Consider the following 20,114-nt stretch of genomic DNA (forward strand, 5'->3'; position numbering starts at 1 on the left):
ATGGAGAACTATCATCAACCTTCACATTTACGTAAAGTACCAGCTTAAAATGAATTGCTCTACATCGTTACATTTACTTTGCCCTATTATTTTCACTGTATAAACCCTATCTTTGGGGAGGTCATTAAAGGATATTTGGGACTGCAAGGTGCATTTGGCAACAAAAATGAACAAAGAGTAAGTATTCTCGCACAGTGGTTAAGAATCGGCCTGCCAATGCAGGGGACATGGGTTTGAGCCCTGCTCTGGGAAGATTCCACATGTCACGCAGCAGCTAAGCCCATGCACCACAACTATTGAGTCTGTGCTCTAGAGCCTGTGAGCCACAACTACTGAGCCTGGGTGCCGCAACTGTTGACGCCTACACACCTAGAGCCCGTGTTCTGCAACAAGAGTAGCCACTACAACGAGGAGCCCGCGCGCCACAATGAAGAGTAGTCCCCACTCGCCACAACTAGAGAAAGCTCGTGTGCAGCAATGAAAACCCAACTCAGCCAATAAATAAATAAGGTAAATAAATAAATACATTTATAAAAAAAAGAGTAAGTATTCTCAACATTGATTGTATTACCTACTTGGCTTAATAAACATGGAAAACAAGAATTTTATTTGATTAAAGTTACCACAGATAACCAAGAGTTGGCTGTTACATAAATGATGTGTAAGGCAAGAAGCAAGTGGTGATTATTATTTTAAGCCAAACATGCAAAAAGATGTTTTCCTCAAGGATAAGTATTTCAATTAGGAAGGTAAATATCTTGCTGTGACCATAAATGTTAAGCAAATTAACCTCAAGTTCCTATGTCTTTCAGACTCCAGTTGACCTTCCTGGATACCTAATAACCTTCAGAGTTGGATCAGTCAATGACAGAGATGGCAGTTGGATGGATAAATAATTGACCTTATTAAATTTTAAATTACTGGATAATTAAAAATAATGATTTAAAAAGTAACCTTTTTCTAAAGAAGATATGGTATATATACACAACAGAATATTACTTGGCTGTAAAAAAGACTGAAATAATGCCATTTGCAGCTACATGGATGGACCTAGAGATTATCATACTAAGTGAAGTAAGTCAAAAAGGGAAAGATAAATACCATATGATATCACTTATATGTGGAATCTAAAATATGACATAAATGTACTTATCTATGAAATAGAAATAGACTCACAGCCATGGAGAACAGACTTGCGGTTGCCAAGGTGGGGAGGTGGGGTTGACTTGGGAGTTTGGGACTAGCAGATGCAAACTATTATATCTAGAATGGATAAACAACAAGGTCCTATTGTATACCACAGGGAACTATATTTAATATCTTGTAATAAACCATAATAGAAAAGAATATGAAAAAGAATATATATCTATATGTATAACTGAATCACTCTGCTGTACACCAGAAACCAACACAACATTGTAAATCAACTACACTTCAATAAAAAAACTAAATAAATAAAAAGAAACTAAAGGTCTTAATTTGTTTTTAAAAGAAAAAAAAGTAATATTTTTCTTGTTTCCCTGGAGGAGAAGATTTCATGGGGTTAGAGGAACAAATTCACTTACTGGGATGGGTCTGAATCACTCCCTTTTCGTTTTCTTGGAAACTCTGTCACGTGTAGATTGAAGGATCCAATAGCTGTTGGTTTTGTCCATGGGCTCAGATGACTGGAAACCATGGAAGCAATGCACTGGTTCCCTTCAATCAACACTTTCCCTATGAGACACAAAGCACAATAAGGCATCTGCTTGAAACATTAGCTTTTACTTTATACACAACCATAGCACACATTTTGAATGGCTTTTTACTTTGATATTTTAAAATGTCTACTAAACAGCAACATAACAAAGAATGAAAGGCTAATCATGTACACCCAAATATGAGTTAGAAATGTATCGTTAGTCTATATTTTTAAGTTTATTTTCCCCAATTGTAAAAAAAATATGGATATTGTAGGAAATATGGAAAACGCGAGAGTAGAAAGGAAAGGGGAAAACCAAATTTCACCAACTAATATTACAATTTAGAATTACTTCCTTTTAAAATTTTTTCTACAGTTGTTATTACAGTATTTGAAATCATAGTGTATACTCTGCATTATTTGCATCTCATTGTGATAAAAACTTTACAGTGTTCTTACAAATTGTTTATAAATGATTCTAATGGCTGCATAATATAGCATCATGTAGCTGTGTCATAGCTACTTAACCACTCTTCTGTTGTTGGAATGTATGTTAGTTTTTATTTTTTCACCATCATAAATATGTATGGTGCTTTTATCTATGTGTATAAAACTTTTTATCTACTGGATATTTCTTTTCATCTTCTAGTTTTTTGGTTTTTCTTTTTTTTTGGACAGCATCCCAGAATGAGTTAACGAGGTCAAGAGACATGAATATTTTTAACCCTGAATTGCTAAGTATGATAGTAAGATCCTTTTGGTCTAAACTGTAGTTTACTAAATGTTTTATAAAATGTAAAAATCAGAATTACTGAACTAAAAATAACTTATAGTCTAAATGTAGGCCTCTCTGAATAACTATATTTCTCATGAGAAAACTGACCTAACAAATTTAAAGGCAATTGTACCTTATAACATAGATTGAAATATATAAGCAATATTTACAAGGAGAATACAATACATCTTACAATAAGAGTGGGAACTTTTAACACATCTCTAGCAGTAACTGATAGAGTGAGCATTCAAAAATAATAACATAAGAAACGTGATCCACACAATAGGCAAGCGTGATATGACAGACTTATAGACCACTACAGCCAGCAGCTTCAAATCCAGTGTTGTTTGTTTTGAGGCACCCATGGGGCATTTATACTGGACCAAAAAGTCTGATATTATACATGAAACATTTTCTGACTACAATGTAATTATGCTAGACACCATAACAAAAAGACAACCAGAAAATCCCTATATGTTTGGAAATTAACATATAAATAATTCATGGGACAAGGAAAAACTCCAATGTAAAATTATAAACTGTTAAATATATTAAACACCAAAATGTGTACAATGAAAACATTACTTAGAGGGGAATTTTAACCCTTAATGTCTAAAGAAAGAAAGATTGAAATTTAATGAAATAATAATTAATTTCATCAATTAGGAAAAGATGACTAAAATAAATCTAAAGAATTAGGAGAAAGGAAATCATTAAAACAATACCAAAAATAATGAAATAGAATACAAATTAGTACAGGTCAAAAAAGCTAAACACAGATTCTTCCAAAAGATTGGAAACGCTAATAACCCTATGGCAAGATTTTTCAAAAAAAGGAAAGAGAGCATAAACAAATAAAGATAGGAATGAAGATGAGGTCATAATTTTAGATGCTCTAGAAATATAAAAGATAATAAATTCTCATGAAAAACATTCTAAATATTTGAAAATTTAGATGAAATGGAAAAATTCCTAGGGAATTTTTTTTATTGAGGTATAGTTGATTCACAATATTGTGTTAGTTTCAGGTGTATAGCAAAGTGATTCGATTGTACATATATATAATGCATGCACTTTTTCAGGTTCTTTTCCATTATAGGTTATTACAGGTATTGAATATAGTTCCCTCTGCTATACAGTAAATTCTTGTTGTTTATCTATGTTATATATAGAAGTAAGTATCTGTTAATCCCATACTCCTAATTTATCCCTCCCCCCACTTCCCCTTCGGTAACCATAAGTCTGTTTTCTATATCTGTGAGTCTGTTTTGTAAATAAGTTCCTTTCCATTATTTTTAAGATTCCACACATAAGTGATATCATATATTTGTCTGTAGAGAATTTTAACTGACAGTAAATGAAGCAAAAAGAAATAAAAACCTGAATATTCCTATATTCTTTCTTACACATACTATTCCAACATATAGTAAAAGAAGGAATACCTTGCCCCTCAACTCTTTTAATGAGGCTTACACAAATTTGACATTAAAACTTGACAATGGCAGCACAAGAAAGGATAACTATAGGCCTATCTCATTCATGAATAAAGATACAAAAATCTTAACAAAATATGAGCAAACAAAATTCAGAAATGTATAAAAAGAATAACCCATCATGACCAAGATAGTTTTATCTTGGAACACAGGACTGGTATAATATTAGTAAATTAATAAATATGATTTACCACAATAGCAGCTTAGCGAAAAAATATGATTATCCTAACAGATTCAAAAATACACTGAAAGAATTCTTTTCACAATCAGAAACAAGATCTTTTATCACTACCCTTTTCAACACTGTATTAGAAGAACTGCCAGCGGAATAAGGCAAGAAAACAATATATGAAGTATAACAACTGGAAAGGAAGAAAAAAAATTGCCCTTATTGGAAATATAATTGAGAATATAGAAAACGCAAAATAATCAACACATAAATTATTAAAATTAGGGAGTGTGTCAAGGTTGGCTGTATGTGAAGTCAACACATAAAAATCAACTGCCTTTCTGATCACCAGTAACAAACTATAAGAAAATGATATTTTTAAAAACATAACATAATAACTTCAAAAAATACAGAGTACCTAAAGAATAAATGTATAACCTAATAAAAATATATAAGGTCTTTCTGGAGAAAATTATAAAAATTTACTTAAAACAATGAAAAAGATTCAAGTAAATGGAAACATGCTTATGGACTGGAAGTCTCAATATCATAAAGACATCAATTCTCCTAAAATAGATGTGTTAATTTCTCTCAAAATATTCTCTCTTTTTGGTGGGACTTTACAGCTGAATTTAAAATGCATATGGAAGTGCAATGAGTTATGAACAGCCAAGGGAAATGTGGGAGAACTGGACCTCTCATCTATCAAGACATTATAAAGCTATGGCAATTAAGACATTGCGGCAGTGTGGTACTGGTGTGGAGACAGATCAAAGGAAAAGCATGGAGAGCCCAGACATGTAAATATGGACATTTGCTAAATGTCAGAGATGGAATTTCAGATCAATGTGAGGAGACCAGCTTTTTAATAAACGGTCCTGGGCCAACTGATTTTCTCTATGGAAAAGAATAAAACCAGATCCCCTGCTCCCTTATGCCAAATATAAAAACCAAACCAAATATAATAATTCAATTCAACTGGATTCAAGACCTAAATGTAAAAGGCCAAAATTAACAGAGAATACTCTGAAGGAGAAAGAATATCTTTATGTTATTGTGTAGAAAGAATTTCCCAAAACACAAAACCTGAAAACAATAATGGAAAAGACAGATCAATTCAATCTTCTTAAAATTAAGTTAATGTTGATCAAAAGACACTATAAAGAGAATGAAACCACAGGTCACAGACTGGGAGATGTTTGTTACACACATAAACAATAAAAGGTTACCATGTAGACCATATGAGGAATGCCTTTGCATCATTAAGAAAAAGACCAACATAAAAACCCAGTAGAAAACTAGATAAAAGACTTCAATGGGCACTTCATAAAAGAAATTCCAATTGTCAATACAAAAATGAAAAGACACTCAATTTCATTAGTAATCAGGAAAATCCAAATTTAAAACTATAGTGATATACTATATACCCATCTAATGGCTATAAATGAAAAGTTTGATGGTACCAAGTGTAAGTGAGAAAGCAAAGCAATGGAAAGAGAAAACTCATGCTTTGTTGGTGGGAAAGTACATTACTACAACCACTTTGGAAGCCATTTTTACATTACCTAATTAACACATGAAAATAACTTGGGTTAGCATTTCATTCGTAGGTATATGGAGAAACTCAATATATCTTAGGAGACATGCACAAGAAATACATTCACAACATTGCTTGCATTTGAACAACAAAAAATAATGAGAATTGGAAACTAATTTCCATCAAGAGATGGATAAATTGTTTACTCATTGATGTAATACTAAGAGTAGTAAAAATGAATGAAGTACTGATATACTCAGCATGGATAAATCTCAAAATAATAATGCTAGGTAAAAGAAATCACAGCCAAAAACAGTAGCACGTTTTTTAAAAAATCATATAAAGATCAAAAGCAGGTAAAACTAATATGTTTTTAGTGATATCTACATAGGTTACCTTTCTATACAGAAAAGAAAGGCAATAGTTAACACAAAAATTAGAATTCTCTTTGGGAGAAGAAAGTGGGGGTGTGATCAGTGAGGGACACACAGGCACGTCTAAGGAATTCATGCTCTACTTCTTAACCTGGGTGTGGGTTCACGGAAATTTGTTTTGTTTTCATCCTTTAAACTACTGGGTTGACCAAAAAGTTCATTCGGGTTTTTACTAAGATGTTATGGAAACCCCAAATGAACTTTTTGGCCAACCCAATACATACATAATTTTTACAATCCTCTGTAGGTATAATAGATCTCACAATAAAGAAGTGGAGAGAACAGCTTTACCAATGATCATGGGGAAAGCCATTTCTAATTGACTATATCCCAAGACATCCAGGCCTGGCCTCCCTTCGTGGCACCAATTTGGAACCATCAGATACCACGTGAGATTAATTATAGTTTCAGCCCCTAGACGCTGTTCTAATGGATTTTGGATGGCAGAATACCATCTTCTCCAGAGAGAAATGTTGTGAAATTTCTTACATTAAATAGCAGATCAATAGGAAAAATTCACTAGTATATGAAACATTAGACCCCTCCCACCCACCTCCCATCCCCAACTCACACTCAAGCAAGCACACTCTTCCCCTCACATAAGTTCAAACAGAAATAAAATGAAGATTTCTTTTTGCCTCTCCTTCTAGGAGGCATGATCTCCACAGTTCAATCGTACTTTCTTATTAACCTTGAAAATAAGAAATGGACTATCTTTAGGCAGACAGAATATTAGACTTCTTTTCACAAAATCAAAATCTGAATCACCTACAGGTCTTTTTTTTTTAATTTTTCACCTTTATTGAAGTACAATTGCTTTACAATATTGTGTTGGTTTCTACTGTACAACAAAGTGAATCAGCTATATGAATACATAGATGCCCATATCCCCTCCCTCTTAAGCCTCCCTCCCACCCTCCCTATCCCACCCCTTTAGGTCTTCACAAAGCATCAAGCTGATCTCCCTGTGCTCTGCAGCAGCTTCCCACTAGCTATTTATTTTACATTTGGTAGTGTGTATATGTCAATGCTACTCTCTTACTTCATCCCAGCTTCCCCTCCCCACCCATGTTCTCAACTCTGCTCTTTACATCTGCATCTCTATTCCTGCCCTGCCACTAGGTTCATCAGTACCATTTTTCTAGACTCCATATATATGCATTAGCATATGGTATTTGTTTTTACCTTTCTGATTTACTTCATTCTGTATGGCAGACTCTAGGCCCATCCACCTCACTACAAATAGCTCAATTTCATTCCTTTTTATGGCTGAGTAATATTCCATTGTATATACAGGCCACATCTTCTTTATCCATTCATCTGTCGATGGACATTTAGGTTGCTTCCATGTTCTGGCTATTGTAAATAATGCTGTAATGAACATTGTGGTACATGTATCTTTCTGAATTATGGTTTCCTCTGGGTATATGTCCAGTAATGGGACTGCTCGGTCATATGGTAGTTCTATTTTTGTTTTTTTAAGGAACCTCCATACTGTTCTCCATAGTGGCCGTATCAATTTACATTACCACCAACAGTGCAGGAGGGTTCCCTTTTCTCCACACCCTCTCCAGCACCTACGGGTCTTTAATTTTATGTTCCTTAATGGGTGGGGGAGTGTTGCCCTATAATTAGCTATGTTCAATCATGAGGCTATGTCAATAGATGTGTATTCAAAACAGGGCTTTCTGTAAACAAAAGGAAAAGATGGGTTAATGGGACTGAGTAGTTCTGGAAGAAAGGATCTGTTCTTTGGAAACAATTCATGTAGTGGATTTTTATTTTTTAGGAGGTGACTCACAATTTAAAGAGTAAAGCTTTCTTTTCTTTTTTTTAAAGCTTTCTTTTTAACCTTCCAGTTTACTTTGCTTTTAGTCTCCACATATACTTATGTAGAAGATAAGACTATGTGCTGAGAATTGAAATTTAACTCTGCTTTTATATAAGTCATTTTGGAGGTTATGATTTAATACTTTGGTATTGTCTTCCCTAGCCAAATTGGGTCACTTCCCAATAGTGAAAGTAATTTGTGTTATTTAACACTCAGTAAAATAATTCGGAATTTAATTTGAAAAAAGATATTTGTGCTTTTATTTAAAATGAGATCCACGGGGCTTCCCTGGTAGCATAGTGGTTAAGAATCCGCCTGCCAATGCAGGGCACACGGATTCAATTCCTGGTCTGGGAAGATCCCACATGCTGCGGAGCAACTAAGCCCAGGCACTGCAACGACTGAGCCTGTGCTCTAGAGCCCGCGAGCCACAAGTGCTGAGCCCAAGCTCTGCAACTAATGAAGCCCACATGCCTAGAGCCCGTGCTCCGCAACAAGAGAAGCCACCACAATGAGAAGCCCAAACACCGAAACGAAGAATAGCCCCGCTCTCCACAACTACAGAAAGCCCTCGGGCAGCAATGCAGACCAAATGCAGCCAATATAATCAATCAATCAATTAATCAATTAATTAATTTAAAAAATGAGATTCACAATAAATTTTGCTCTACTCTACATGCATTTTCCTGGTGATGGTAATCAATCTAACAGTATTTTAAAGTATTTAGTATCAACTCCTCCAGCATGGGAATAAATTGTGGGAAATGAGCTGGTGCTTAAGAGCCATACACAGGGGAGACCAGGCAGCCACTTGGTTCAGGCCCATATTTACAAAGCAGTTCAAATTTAAAATTTGACATTATGCTCGAGAGAATATATACACACATACATACACTTGGGCACACACATTCACAGAAGTGCAATGGCAGGATGGATAAAATATACTTCTTTAAAAACCTAAAAAATTCTTTCCCATTACCTAATTTTCTTGCCAGTGTGCTATATGTTAAAATTTATATAAAATCTAAATCATTCCATGAATTTTTTTGTTAAAAACCACTTGTTCTATGAAAACATTTAAATTACTTCCTAAAAAATGGAAGGGGCCTTTGTTTCTTAACTTCTGAGAGTCCATGCCCAGAAAATATTTTTAATCTGGTCTACACACTGTAAACTGAGGCATCTGGTGATCTAGTGGCTAGGATTCTATGCTTTCACACTATAAACTGTTTTATTTCACCCTTTGGACAAGTCATTTAACATATCTGAGCCTGTTTCTTTAATATAGAAGTAATTCCCTGTAAACCACATGGTTTCTTTTGGGAATCAAATAAAATAATGTATTTGAAATCTGTCTGAAAACCAGAGGTTTAATGATGCTAAGTAACTAGTCCAGCAAAATTTGAGTCCAGTGTTTTTGTTTTACTTTTTGTTTTCCAAAGGAAAGGCTTTTTAAATCAAAGTATAGCTGATGTACAGTAAGTTACAAGTGTACAATATAGTGATTCACAATTTTTAAAAGTTATATTCCATTTCTAGTTATTATAAAATATTGGCTATATTCCCTGTGTTGTACAATGTATCATTGTAGCTTATCTTATACATAATACTTTGTACCTCTAAATCCCCTACTCCTATAGTGCCCCCTCTCCCACTTCCCTCTCCCGACTGATAAACCCTAGTTTGTTCCCTATATCTGTGAGTCTTTTTTTTTCTTTTCTTTCTTTTTTCTTTTCTTCTTTTTATTAATTTTTATTTTTGGCTGTGTTGGGTCTTCATTGCTGCATGCAGGCTTTCTCTAGCTGCAGAGGGCAGGGACTACTCTTCATTGTGGTGCTCAGGCTTCTCATTGCAGTGGCTTCTCTTCTAGAGCACGGGCTCTAGACTCACGGGCTTCAGTAGTTGTGGTGTGTGGGCTCAGTAGCTGTGGCTCACAGGCTTAGCTGCTCTGCGGCATGTGGGATCTTCCTGGACCAGGGATTGAACCCATGTACCCTGGATTGGCAGGCAGATTCTTAACCACTGCACACCAGGGAAGCCCTGCTTTTTTTTTCTTATATTCACTAGTTTGTTCTACTTTTTTGGTTCCACATATAAGTGATATCATATGATATTTGTCTTTGTCTGCCTTATTTCACTTAGCATAATACCCTCCAAGTTCATCCATGTTGCTGCAAATGGCAAATTTTCATTCTTTTTTATGGCTGAGTAGTAGTCCATTGTGTGTGTGTGTATGTGTGTGTGTATAATATATATCATTGTGTGTGTGTGTGTCATATCTTCTTTATCTGTTCATCTCTTGATGGACATTTACGTTGCTTCCATGTCTTGACAGCTGTAAAGAATGCTTCTATGAACACTGGGGTGTGTGTATCTTTTTGAATTAGTATTTTTTTGTTTTTTGTTTTTTTCCAGATAAATACCCAGGAGTGGCAAATTCCCTGGAAGTCCAGTGGTTAGGACTCCACACTCTCACTGCTGAGGGCCTGGGTTCAATCCCTGTTTGGGAAACTAAGATCCCATAAGCCATACAGCCCCCCCCCAAAAAAAACCCCAACAAAACAAAACAAAACACCCAGGAGTGGAATTGCTGGTTCATATAATAGTTCTATTTATAGTTTTTTGCAAAACCTCCATACTATATTCCACAGTGGCTGCACCAATTTACATTCCCACCAACAGTGCACAAGGGTTCCCTTTTCTCCACTCCTTGGCAACATTTGTTACTCTTTTGATGAGAGCCATTCTGACAGCTGTGAGGTGATATCTCATTGCAGTTTTGATTTGCATCTCCTTGATGATTAGTGATGTTGGGCATCTTTTCATGTGCCTTTGGCCATCTGCATGTCCTCTTTGGAAAAAAAATGTCTATTCAGGCCTTCTGCTCATTTTTTAATCAGGTTGTTTTTTTGATGTTGAGTTGTATGAGCTATTTCTATATGTTGAATATTAACCCCTTATTGGTCATATCATTTGCAAATATCTTCTCCCATTCAGTAGGTTGTCTTTTCACTTTGTTGATGGTTTCCTTTGCTAGGCAAAAGCTTTTAAGTTTAATTAGGTTCCATTTGTTTATTTTTGCTTTTATTTTCTTTGCTTTATAAGACAGATCCAAAAAAATTGCTACAATTTATGTCAGAGTATTCTGCCTATGTTCTCTTCTAGGAATTTGATGATTTCCAGTCTTACACTTACATCTTTAATCCATTGAGTTTTTTTAAAATATGGTGTTAGAGAATGTTCTAATTTCATTTTTTTTACATGTAGCTGTCCAGTTTTCCCAGCACCACTTATTGAAGAGACTGTCTTTTTTCCATTGTATATTCTTGCTTCCTTTGTCATAGATTAATTGACCATAAGTGTGTGGGTTTATTTCTTGGCTCTCTTTTCTGTTCCAATGATCTATGTGTCTGTTTTTGTACCAGTACCATACTATTTTGAATATTGTAGCTTTGTAGTATAGTCTGAAGACAGGGCATGTGATTTCTCCACCTCTGTTCTCTTTTCTCAAGACTGTTTTGGCTATTCGAAGTCTTTTGTATTTCAAAATACAAAATTATTTTCATAATTTATTTGAAATAAATTATATTATTCATAATATTTTCAAAATTTATTCCATATAAAATTATTTGTTCTAGTCCTGTGAAAAATGCCATTGATATTTTGATAGGGATTGCATTGAATCTGCAGACTGCCTTGGGTAGCATGGTCATTTTAACAATATTAATTATTCCAATCTAAGAACACAGTATATAGCTTTCTATTTGTGTAATCTTTAATTTCTTTCATCAGTGTCTTACACTTTTCTGAGTACAGCTCTTTTAACTCCTTAGGTAGGTTTATTCCTAAGTATTTTATTCTTTTTGATGCATGATAAATGGGATTGTTTCCTTAATATCTCTAAGAGTTTGTTGTTAGTGTATAGAAATACAACATTTCTGTACATTAATTTTGCATCCTGCTACTTTACCAAATTCGTTGACAAGCTCTAGTAGTTTTCTAGTGACATCTTTAGGATTTTCTATGCGTCGAATCATGTCATCTACAAAGAGTGACAGTTTTACTTCTTCGTTTCCAATTTGGATGACTTTTACTTCTTTTTCTTGTTTGATTTTGTGGCTAGGAATTCCAGTACTATATTGAATAAAAGTGGTGAGAGGGGGGCATCCTTGTCTTGTTCCTGATCTTAGAGGAAATGCTTTCAGCTTTTCATCATTGAGAATGATATTAGCAATGGGTTTGTCACATATGGCCTTTATTATGTTGAGGTATGTTTCCTCTATGCCCTCTTTTTGGAGAATTTTATTTTTTAATCATAAATGGATGTTGAATTTTGTCAGAAGCTTTTTCTACATCTATTGCGATGATCATATGATTTTTAATTCTTCAACCTGTTAATGTGGTATATCACACTGATTGACTTGTGAATATTAAAAAATTCTTGCAACCCTGGAATAAATACCACTTGATCATTGTGTATGATTCTTTTAATCTGTTGTTGGATTTGGCTTGCTAGTGATTTGTTGAGGATTTTTGCATTTATGTTCATCAGTGACATTGGCCTATGATTTTCTTTCTGTGATATCTTTGTCTGCTTTTCGTTTCAGGGTGATGCTGGCCTCATAGAATAAGTTCAAGAGTGTTCCTTCCTCTGCAACTTTTTGGAATAGTTTGAGAAGGATAGATGTTAACTCTTCTCTGAATGTTTGGCAGAATCCACCTGTGAAGCCAACTGGTCCTGGACTTTTGTTTGTTGGGAGTTTTAAAATTACTGATTCAATTTCAGTATTGGTAATTGGCCTGTTCATATTTATATTTTCTCTTTCTTTTTGGGCTCAGTCTTGGGAGATTTGTACCTTTCTAAGAATTTGTCCATTTCTTCTCAGTTGTCCATTTTATTGTCATATAGTTGTTCTTAGTAGTCTGTTATAATTCTTTGTATTTCTGGGGTGTTGGTTGTAACTTCTCCTTTTTCATTTCTGACTTTACTGATTTGGGCCCTCTCCCTTTTTTTTCTAGATGGGTCTGGTTAAAGATTTATCACTTTTGTTATCTTTTCAAGGAACCAGCTTTTAGTTTCATTGATCTTTTCTATTTTTTGTCTTTATTTCTGCTCTGATCTTTATGATTTCTTTCCTTCTGTTAATTTTGGCTTTTGTTTGTTCTTCTTTCTCTAGTTACTTTATGTGTAAGGTTAGGTTGTTTAAGATTTTTCTCCTTTCTTGAGGTAGGCTTGTATCACTATAAACTTCCCTCTTAGAACTGCTTTTGCTGCATCCCATAGGTTTTAGATTGTCACGTGTTCATTTTCATTTGTCTCTAGGTGTTTTTTTATTTCCTCTTTGATTTCTTCAGTGATCCCTTGGTTGTTTAGCAGCATATTGTTTAGCCTCCAAGTGTTTGTGTTTCTGTAATTTTTTTCTTGTAGTTGATTTCTAGTCTCATAGTATTGTGGTTGGAAACAAGATGCTTGATGTGATTTCAGTTTTCTTAAATTTACTGAGGCTTGTTTTGTGGCCTAGCAAGTGATCTATCTGGAGAATATTCCATGTGCACTTGAAAAGAATGTGTATTCTGCTGCTTTCAGATGTAGTGCTCTCCTATATGTATCAATTAAGTCCATCTGGTCTAGTGTGTCATTTAAGGCCAGTGTTTCCTTATTGATTTTCCATCTGGATGATCTGTCCATTGATGTAAGTGGGGTGTTAAAGTCCCCTACTATTATTGTGTTACTGTCAATTCCTCTTTTTAAGTCTATTAATATTTGCCTTATATATTTAGGTGCTCCTATGTTAGGTGCATATATATTTACAATTGTTATATGTTCCTTTTGGATTGATCCCTTGATAATAATGCAGTGCCCTTTTAACAGTCTTTGTTTTAAAGTCTATTTTGTCTGATATAAGTATTGCTAGTCCACCTTTCTTTCACTTTGCATTGGCATGGAATACCTTTTTTGATCCCCTCACTTTCAGTCTGTGTGTGTCTTCAGAATCAAATTGAGTCTCTTGTAGGCAGCATATATACAGGTTTTTTTTATATCCATTTAGCCACTCTATGTCTTTTGATTGGAGCATGTAGTCCATTTAAGGTAATTATTGATATGTATGTTCTTACAGCTATTTGATTAATTGCTTTGGGGTTATTTTTGTAGGTCTTTTTTTCCCTTTATTCTTTTGTTCTCTTCTCTTGTGATGATGACTATCTTTAGTATTATGTTTGGATTCCTTTTTCTTTTTTGTGGGTGCATCTGTTATAGATTTTTGGGTTTTGGTTACCATCAGGTTTTTATATAGCTATTGATATATCTACCTACCTACATATTTATCTATGACTTTTTAAAGTTGCTGTTCTCTTAATTAAAATGCATTTTAACAACTCTCCTCCCCTCATTAATGTCTTGGATATAACATTTTATATCTGATTATTTTACGTATCCCTTAACTGCTTATTGTGGATATAGATGATTTTACTACTTTTGTCTTTTAATCTTCCTACTAGCGTTGTGTGTGGATGATTTCCTACCTTTATTGTGTGTTTGTTTTTACTGGTGAGCTTTTTCATTTCATAATTTTCATGTTTCTAGTTGTAGCCTTTTCTTTTTCGCTTAGAGAAGTTCCTTCAACATTTTTTGTAAATCTGGCTTGGTGGTGCTGAACTGTTTTAGCTTTTGATCTCTCCATCCAATCTGAATGAGAGACTTGCTGTGTAGAATATCCTTAGTTCTAGGTTTTTCCCTTTCATCACTGTAAATATATCATGCTACTCTTTCATGGTTTGCAGAGTTTCTACTGAAGTCAGCTGAAAGCCTTATGGGAGTTCCCTAGTATGGTGTTGCTTTTCCCTTGCTACTTTTAATATTCTCTCTTTATCTTTTTCTCATTTTAATTACAATGTCTTGGTTTGTTCCTCTTTGGGTTAATCCTATAGGGACTCTCTGTACTTCCTGGACTTGGGTAACTGTTTCCTTTCCCAGATTAGGAAAGTTTCCAGCTATTATGTCTTCAAATATGTTCTCAGCCACTTTCCCTCTCTTCTTCTTCTGGGACCCCTATAATGCAAATATTAGTGCACTTGAAGTTGTCCCAGAGGCCTATTAAACTGTCATTTCTTTCCATTCAAAAAGTGTCCATTGTTGATGAATCACTGCAGATGCCTAAGGTGTCAGTCAAGAGAAGGCACTGAATTCAAATGCCTTTGAATCTTTTTTTAATTAAAACAGTTAAACTTTTAATTCTGAAATAATTTCAGACTTGTAAAAATAATACAAAGAATTCCCATATATTCTTCAATTAGATTCCCCAAATGGTAATGTCTAATTTAACCCCAGTCTAATTATCAAAACCAGAAAATTAACACTAATATTATAATATTATCATTTAATTTATACACTTTATTCAAATTTTGCCAGTTTTCCCCCTAATGTCCAGAATCAATCCAGGATCACATGATACATTTTTGTGTCTATTATCTGTCTCAGTTTTCTTTAAACATCCTGTTTTCTTTCGTCTTTCTTGAGATTTTTAATGGGTACTGGGCAGGTATTGTATAGACTATCTCCTAGTTTAACTTTATCTGTTATTCCCCCATGACTAAATTCAGGTTATACACTTTTTTCAAGAATACCACAGAATTGATTCTGTGTCCTTCTCAGTACTAAATGACTTCGCTTTAAATTTAATTGCTTCTAGTGCTTTCTGTTGCTTTATTAAGATCCTATTCTTCAGGATGCCAAATGATGTTCAGCTCATGAAATCCACAGAAGAAGAGGCAGGGGAAAGATTTATGAGATCCTCTATTTAGGCTGTAAGCTCCAACACTGAAAAGCTTTCAGAATCATGTCATCTTTCAGCTCTAAACCTTAGCACAGTGCCTGACACATGGTGTTTAGGGTTTGCTGAAGGAATGAATCACATTTCATTTCATTACCCCCAGACACTTGAAAGAGTAACTGAAAGAGGTGTAACATTAGGACTTCCAGATGCATGTTTTTGGGCTGCTAGGATGACGAAATTCCCACAATAAGGAATATGCAATTCCCCACTATACCTACTTCACAAACAAGGAGGCCTACTCCCTACCATTACTTCATTTTTACCATTTGTATTCCACAAAAGGAAATATATACCTGTTTGTCTGCTGGGGAAAAAAGGCACTGTGTGGCATGAGATTTGGCAATCGAAAGGAGCTTTCTGGAATAACAAGCAGTAGTTGTTTCACAGGTTTGTGCTAATGTGTTACAATGTAAACCAATTACTGTTTCTTACCACTGACAAATTACTGTAAGATGCTTAGTCACATAATAAGAATGCAGTACTAACTGGCACTATTCAAGAAAAATACCAACTCACTATATATATACAAATTATGAAAAAGCTTTTGCTCAGCAGAGACTAAAAACACAGTTTTATTCCACGATATTTATAAAGTGTTTAACCCAAGTGGACAATATGCCTAAAAGGGTTAAGATTTAGTTCTGGTCCTCAAGAAGCTTACGATTCTGTATACGTTTGTGCATATGCAGGTGCATAGACATAGAAATCAAATACTGAATGCAATTAGACCTAGATGGAAGCACAAGCTTATGAGTTTATGCTGCCAGAACACAGAGGAAAGGGCACATAATTCTGTTTTGGGGAGGGAGTAACATTTGAAAGCATTTTTTGGATGGGCGTTTCAGACTAAGAGACCACCATGAACAGGAGGTGAAACAAATGCATTTAGCATGATCTTGTGCTATCATTTAAAATGACACGTAGGTAATGAATCTGGAAAACATAAAGTCAGGTGTTAGAAAATGCATCTGCTGATAGGACTCTGATCAGTAAAACTGACTTTTTCAAAACAAATTTTACCTTCTCACACATGAAACAAAATGCACATAAATTGACAGAACACCTATCAGACCAGAAACCAGATGCCTAATCATCATGCACCATCCAGAAATGCAGATTACTTAGAATATTCAAAATAGGGAGGAGGTTTAGATTCACTGATATTTCATGCAAGTCCATCAAGATTTATTTAACCATGAATCCTTACTACACTTGGAAAATGCAGGCACGTAAGTCTCCCATGACAGGAAAGTCATCGCCTTTCCTGAGTTTCATCCAAAAGCCAAACAAACTCTGAAGAAAAGCAGATATTTAGCCAGACTGGTCTTAACTGAAGCCAGTAGACTATCTTGCTCAAAATGGGGGCTCATAATGGGTGCTGAGATACAAGAGTCTAATTAGGTAAATTTCCAAATTTCCATCCATTCTCTTCAACAGGACTTGTCAACAGAACCTTCACAGTTCAAACACTCCCACTCTTTTCGAAGGGTACTCAATTTCAGACCCCAATGCATGCCTTCCTATTCTGGAAGAACTGCACCTGTGATAACCTCTTTTTTCCCACCATCTCAGCCTCAGTCACCATGGAAGAGGAGGAGAATCTGAACTTTGATTCAAAAGCAGGATTTCTATGTGGGTCTACCTACAGGGAGAAAAATGAAGGAAACCACATGGACACCCAGGCAAGGTCTTATGATGGAGACACTTTGCATTCACTAAGTAAATTAGCATCCTGTTTCTACATGTCAAAAAAATGACATTTAATGTCTCTCCCTATGACAGCAGGCTGCATCACTGGTATCTCCCACTTCCATTTGTTGAAAAATGCAACACCTTTGGCAAGTGGGTGTGGCTTGTAGGAAGAAGTTTCAGGGGCTTGGAGGAAGAAGTTTCAGGGGCTGACAGAAGTTATAGTCTAGGAAGTGCTTATTTTCTTGTAGCACCATTCAGTTGCCACATTTGAAGAACACTCCACTTGGCATTTGCCCTGTTATTTAATCTAAAATCAGAGGGTCTGAGATTTTATTTTGTTTTTATTTTGGTCTTATTTATGTTTGATTCACATGCATTATTTTTCTTTTTTTTTTTGAAATATAAAAATGTTTTACATTGAAGTATAGTTGATTTACAATGTTGTGCCAATCTCTGCTGTAGAGCAAAGTGACTCAGTTTTACATACATAGATATTATTTTTTTATATTCTTGTCCATTATGGTTTATCACAGGATATTGAATATAGTTCCCTGTGATATACATTAGGACCTTGTTGTTTATCCGTTGTAAATGTAACAGCTTGTATCTGCTAATCCCAAACTCCCAATCCCTCCCCCCCACCCCCTCCCCCTTGACAACTACAAGTCTGTTCTCTATGTCTATGAGTTTTTGTTTTGTAGATAGGTTCATTTGTGCCGTATTTAGATTCCATATATAAGTGATATCATACATTTGTCTTTCTCTTTCTGACTTACTTAACTTAGTATGATAACCTCTAGTTGCATCCATGTTGCTGCAAATGGCATTATTTCATTCTTTTTATGGCTGAGTAGTACTCCACCATATATACGTATCACATCTTTATCCACTCATCTGTCAATGGACGTTTTGGTTGTTTCCATATCTTGGCTATTGTGAACAGTGCTGCTATGAACATAGGGGTCCATGTATCTTTTTGAATTATAGTTTTGTCTGGGTATATGCCCAGAAGTGGAATTGCTGGATCTAAAAATCAGATCATAACTCTATTTTTAGTTTTCTGGGGACCCTCCATAAGGTTTTCCACAGTGGCTGCACCAACTTGCATTCCCACCAACAGTTTCGGAGGGTTCCCTTTTCCCCATACAGAGGGTCTGGAATTTTAACCTGACCTGTGGAGCAGAGAGGTTGAAAGTGCTTTACTCTTGTTCAATAACCATGTGCCTTTCTGCCTGGGAGTCTGTCTGGCCCCTTTCCATAAACAATTTTTTCCCAATCGTTATAGCTCTTCAGTAGAAACTTGTGACATGTATCATCATTTGTGAAGTTGCAAAGTCACAGCTTCAGCTATTCGACAGGCTTCCCAAAGTAAAGGCTTTGATCTCCATCACTCTGAGAATCTCAGCAGCAAGCTGCTCTCCCATCTCTCCCTTTCCTGCTGCCCTACCCCACAGGGGGCTCTGAGAAGCGTGCTCCTTCCCAGGTGATGGGCACTCCCTAGTTGGTTCTTTAACAGGCAATCTGAGGCAGAATTAAGAGGATATAATTTTTCCTTAGCACTTATTTGGATGCTGTTATGAGTGGAGTGAATGTGTCCCACAAAATTCATATGATGTGATTATGTTTGGAAGTGGTGCGTTTGGGAGGTAATTAGATCCTGAGAGTGGAGCCCTCAAGAATGGGATTAGCGCCCTTATCAGAAGAGGCCAGAGAGCTGGCTTTCTGCCACGTGATACAACACCAAGAAGCTGGCCGCTGCACCACCATAGCACTCCCTCCAGGACCCAACCACACTGAAACCCTGATCTCAGACTCCCAGCCTGCAGAAACGTGAGAAATGAATTTCCACTGCTGGCAAAAAATAAAATAATGTTTATGAGTTTTATAAATATGGAAAATGCTTATGTAATGTTCAGTTTAAAAAGCAGGATGAAAGACACAGAGACTACAAAATATCAAGAAACTAAGATAATGTATTTTCAGGGGAGAAAAAAAATCCAGAGAGAAACACAGAGAAATGTTTTCAGGTGTTTTGTCTGAGAGGCCAATTAAAGCTTTTTTCCCTTTTTACTTTTCTGTATTGTTCTAAAATTTTATAAGTATCACGTTTTACTTCTGTAAGACATACAGACAGCTCAGAAAGAAAAAAGAATATATATGAAGTATTAGGGAATAGCAAGTAGATCAGTATGGCTGGATACAGCGTGAAACGTTAGGAAATCAAGCTGGAAACGCAGACTGCACTAGTTTGTGGAGGGCCCTGGATGTCCCACTGAGTGAGCTTGGTTTCCAGGTAGCAGAGAGCTAGTGAAGTTACCTAGCACTGTATCACCAAGGCAGGGGGCACACCTGCACTGTTCTCTCTTCTAGGAACTAATCTTCCCATCATAAGCTACAACTTTCACTCTAATGCATTCCACCTTTGCCCACTCTGAATGGCTCACTTCTTAACTAGGTTCCTATTTATTTCTGTGTTGAAGACTGTACTCAGAGCTGTCCTCTGAACCCTTTCCACCTTGGCTGGGAGAATAAGGCTTTGCTGCCAAGCAGGGACAGGGAAAGCCAAAGATCCTTTCACATGGGGCTCAGGGTCCCACCTACAGATAAACCACCACGTATCTCAGGTACAATATTGAAGCATCACAGAAGAATCTAGCACTCCTATGT

The 20,114-nt window shown here is 35.6% G+C and overlaps 1 protein-coding gene across 10 annotated transcripts in view; it reads right to left on the reverse strand.

Annotated features, from left to right (window-relative positions):
• The window catches only part of BMAL2 (basic helix-loop-helix ARNT like 2), an 81,707-nt gene that overhangs the window by 43,197 nt on the left and 18,396 nt on the right, over positions 1 to 20,114 (reverse strand). For 6 of the 10 annotated variants that reach the window (XR_009048447.1, XM_057702741.1, XM_057702743.1 and 3 more), the window contains exon 2: positions 1,566 to 1,716. Coding sequence is in view for 5 of the 10 variants with exons in the window: in XM_057702741.1 (XP_057558724.1) it covers positions 1,566 to 1,716 (151 nt within the window). In the remaining 5 variants the exon portion in view is untranslated. Of the gene's footprint in view, positions 1 to 1,565; positions 1,717 to 20,114 lie in introns of those variants that run through there. The other 4 variants (XM_057702745.1, XM_057702746.1, XM_057702747.1 and 1 more) reach the window with 4 other exon arrangements.

Source organism: Hippopotamus amphibius, chromosome 12 (assembly GCF_030028045.1).
Source record: "Hippopotamus amphibius kiboko isolate mHipAmp2 chromosome 12, mHipAmp2.hap2, whole genome shotgun sequence".
NCBI lineage: Eukaryota > Metazoa > Chordata > Mammalia > Artiodactyla > Hippopotamidae > Hippopotamus > Hippopotamus amphibius.